The 2779-nt window shown below is 34.0% G+C and overlaps 1 protein-coding gene across 1 annotated transcript in view; it reads left to right on the top strand.

Annotated features, from left to right (window-relative positions):
• Nucleotides 1-2446, top strand: part of LOC111083721 (WD repeat-containing protein 86-like) — a 4747-nt gene extending 2301 nt beyond the window's left edge. The window contains exon 2 of the mRNA XM_022380386.1: nt 2161-2446. Coding sequence (XP_022236094.1) covers nt 2161-2352 — 192 coding nt within the window. The 3' untranslated portion in view covers nt 2353-2446. The remainder of the gene's footprint in view (nt 1-2160) is intronic.
• Nucleotides 2447-2779: the final 333 nt, after the last annotated feature.

The following is a 2779-nucleotide window of genomic DNA, read 5'->3' as shown; positions in this document are numbered from 1 at the left end:
AGTGGGATTGACCGTCACATTATAACGTCCCCACGGCTGAAAGGGCGAACATGTTTCGTGTGAGGGGGGATTGAACCCGCGACCCGCAGATTGTGAGTCGAGCGCCCTTACCACCTGGCCATGCCGGGCCCCTTCTCCTCCTACGGCGTTCACCTCTCGCACCGACGGCGAAATAAAATAGTTTACACATTGCACAAACAGGCCGCTGACTTGGTATCTTTGTCTCCTATGCGGTTAACTATATATTTATTTTTATTTAACTTTATTTAAACGATGAGAAGAACAACTCTCATTCAGTTCTGATTACCTTATTAATATATATATATATATATATATATTTGTAATATCAATTTTACATTTATTTATGAAAATTAGGAAATAAATTTGTTTTACTTATTACATCACGAACAATATCTAACTTATATAAAAGCCAAGAGGATAAAATTTATCCTGAGAGTAAAAATATCGATTCAATTTTAGATTTAAATATTTTCTTAATTAAGCTACTTTCTGTTATATCACCGACTTTTTTAATAAAAAACAAACTCTTTAATCAACGGAGACTCTAAATTAAAAAATACAACAAATATGTTTCCAGTTTTTTTTGTTTTTTTTTTTCGTTCTATATATATATATCATTTTATACTTTTAGTACACAAACTAACAACAATACTAAGCGCTTAGCAACATGACATAAAGCTATTGTTGAAACGGAGTGTTACCAAAACGCACTGGCTTTTCTACATATTAGAAGTTGTTCATCTAACTGATTTTTACCAATAATTATTCTATGAATACGTCATGAATTTATTTCATGAATGATCTAATTTTGATTGGCTCACAAAGGAAGTTACCGACATTTGACTGCCTCGACTGCACTTTTCTGCCCTTTTGTTGGTCAAGCTCGATTTCGCAAAATTTATTTATTTCAATTAGCTACGAAATGTGAGGTTAGGGTATAGTATGGGGTGGGGGCAGTAGCGTGCAGAGGGGGGCGAAAGGTGCTGGAGCCCCGGGCATCCATATCGGGAGGGCATCCAACGCAAAGAGTCGAATCGAATAGTAGAACCCTTTCCGCCCTTCCCCAAGGTCTTAGGTACAAGGCCCCGGGCATCATAGAACCTCTGTACGCCACTGGGTGGGGGTGGTAGTAATTGCTCCGTCATTTTTGAGGCGAAACGCTAGTTATAATATATTAGGTTGTCAAGAAATTAATGTCGCTTTTTCTTTAGATGCAAAAACCTGAACAATTTATACATCAACACAAAACATTTATTAAATGAAATAGTCTCCATTCTTATCAATGATGCTTTTTCATCTTAAAATCGAGTTGTTAATGCCCTGATTAAAATACTTAAAATCCCAGAAAGTACATGAAAAATAATCATACATTACCATAATTATTTTCTATCATTTTAGTACATTGTTTTACCTCGTCTAATGTTCTGGAAATAACATTTAGACTCCTTTCGTTTTGTTAAAGGCTACTGGGGGTTCATTATCATGCTATATCTGAAAGATGTAAAATCATAGTGAATCCTCCGAAACAGAGTTTCTCCAACTGAGATCTGAAAGTCGTGTACGAAATATCATAAAAATATGATTTACGGAATTAAAAATTATTTTCCGTGAAATTACATTGATATTAATTAAAACATTTAATTTTGAAATTCAGATTTTTATGTACATGGAATCTTTTTTCTGCGAAAAAATTTAAAAGGGGTCCTCGGGTTACTAAAGTTTGAGAACCACTGGTCAAGGAAATAACAGACAAGATGTTTGTTGGACAGTGTACTATAACGGGATTCGATACCTGTAGTGGGCAGAGCACAGATAGCCCTTTGTGTTTAACTACAAACAAACAAAGGATCAGGATACGATTAGGGATCTTCCCTTAATAAACACAGAGTAATGTATGAGTACTAAGCCAGCTTTTTTGTTGTTGTTTTCTAGTTATAATGACGACAAACTGTAAAGCATGTAATATCTTTTATTGATCTTGATGAAGATGATAATTATGTTGAAACCTTTGAAAGTAAGTGAAAAACATTCGGGAGTTTCAAGATGTGATACTAATTACGACTGGTTTATAGATAATCGAAGACAAACTTTCTGTGCTTTAGAATAACCATGTGGTAATAATACCATTGGTATTTACAGGTCATAAAGGGTAAGATGTTTACAGGCTCATATGATGGAACCATTCGGGTATGGGACACGACCGGTGTGAAGGACGAGACAGTTTTTGGAGCTGATATCGATGAAAATGATACGAATGAACCACAAATTGAAGATGACAGTGAAGATATACAAAATGCTATGAAATCTTTAGATCCATATATACGTGAATAAGGTTCATGCTGTTTACATCTTTGTTCTGTGAAATACAAAGACACTAACCATTATTTATCAATAATTTCAGTTGAACAAACTCTTTGGAAATACTGTCATATAAGCGAAACAAGTTAAACATAGTTTATAACATGTAACTTTTTTTCGGGGAGATGGACGTAATAAAAGAAGCTGAATGGTGTTAAAAATCGTCAGCTTTACAAATTTAAATAAAATATATATCAACCTTTCTTCGTTATATAGTTAATAGTCATGAATTTACCTACAAAATATAATTACAGTTTTCAACAAAGAACGAGAGGATAGCAAACGAACTTTTGCATGATAACATTTCATGACCTAAAATGATTCTCTTGCTCAATATTTAGTATGTAATGATCCCTGAAGATGGCAGTATGAAAAATAATTAGTAATGGACAAAAAAATG

This window comes from Limulus polyphemus, unplaced genomic scaffold (genome assembly GCF_000517525.1).
Source record: "Limulus polyphemus unplaced genomic scaffold, Limulus_polyphemus-2.1.2 Scaffold10882, whole genome shotgun sequence".
NCBI classification, from domain to species: Eukaryota; Metazoa; Arthropoda; class Merostomata; order Xiphosura; family Limulidae; genus Limulus; species Limulus polyphemus.
The sequence above is the reverse complement of the archived record's forward strand: the minus strand, read 5'-3'. Positions and strand labels throughout refer to the sequence as shown.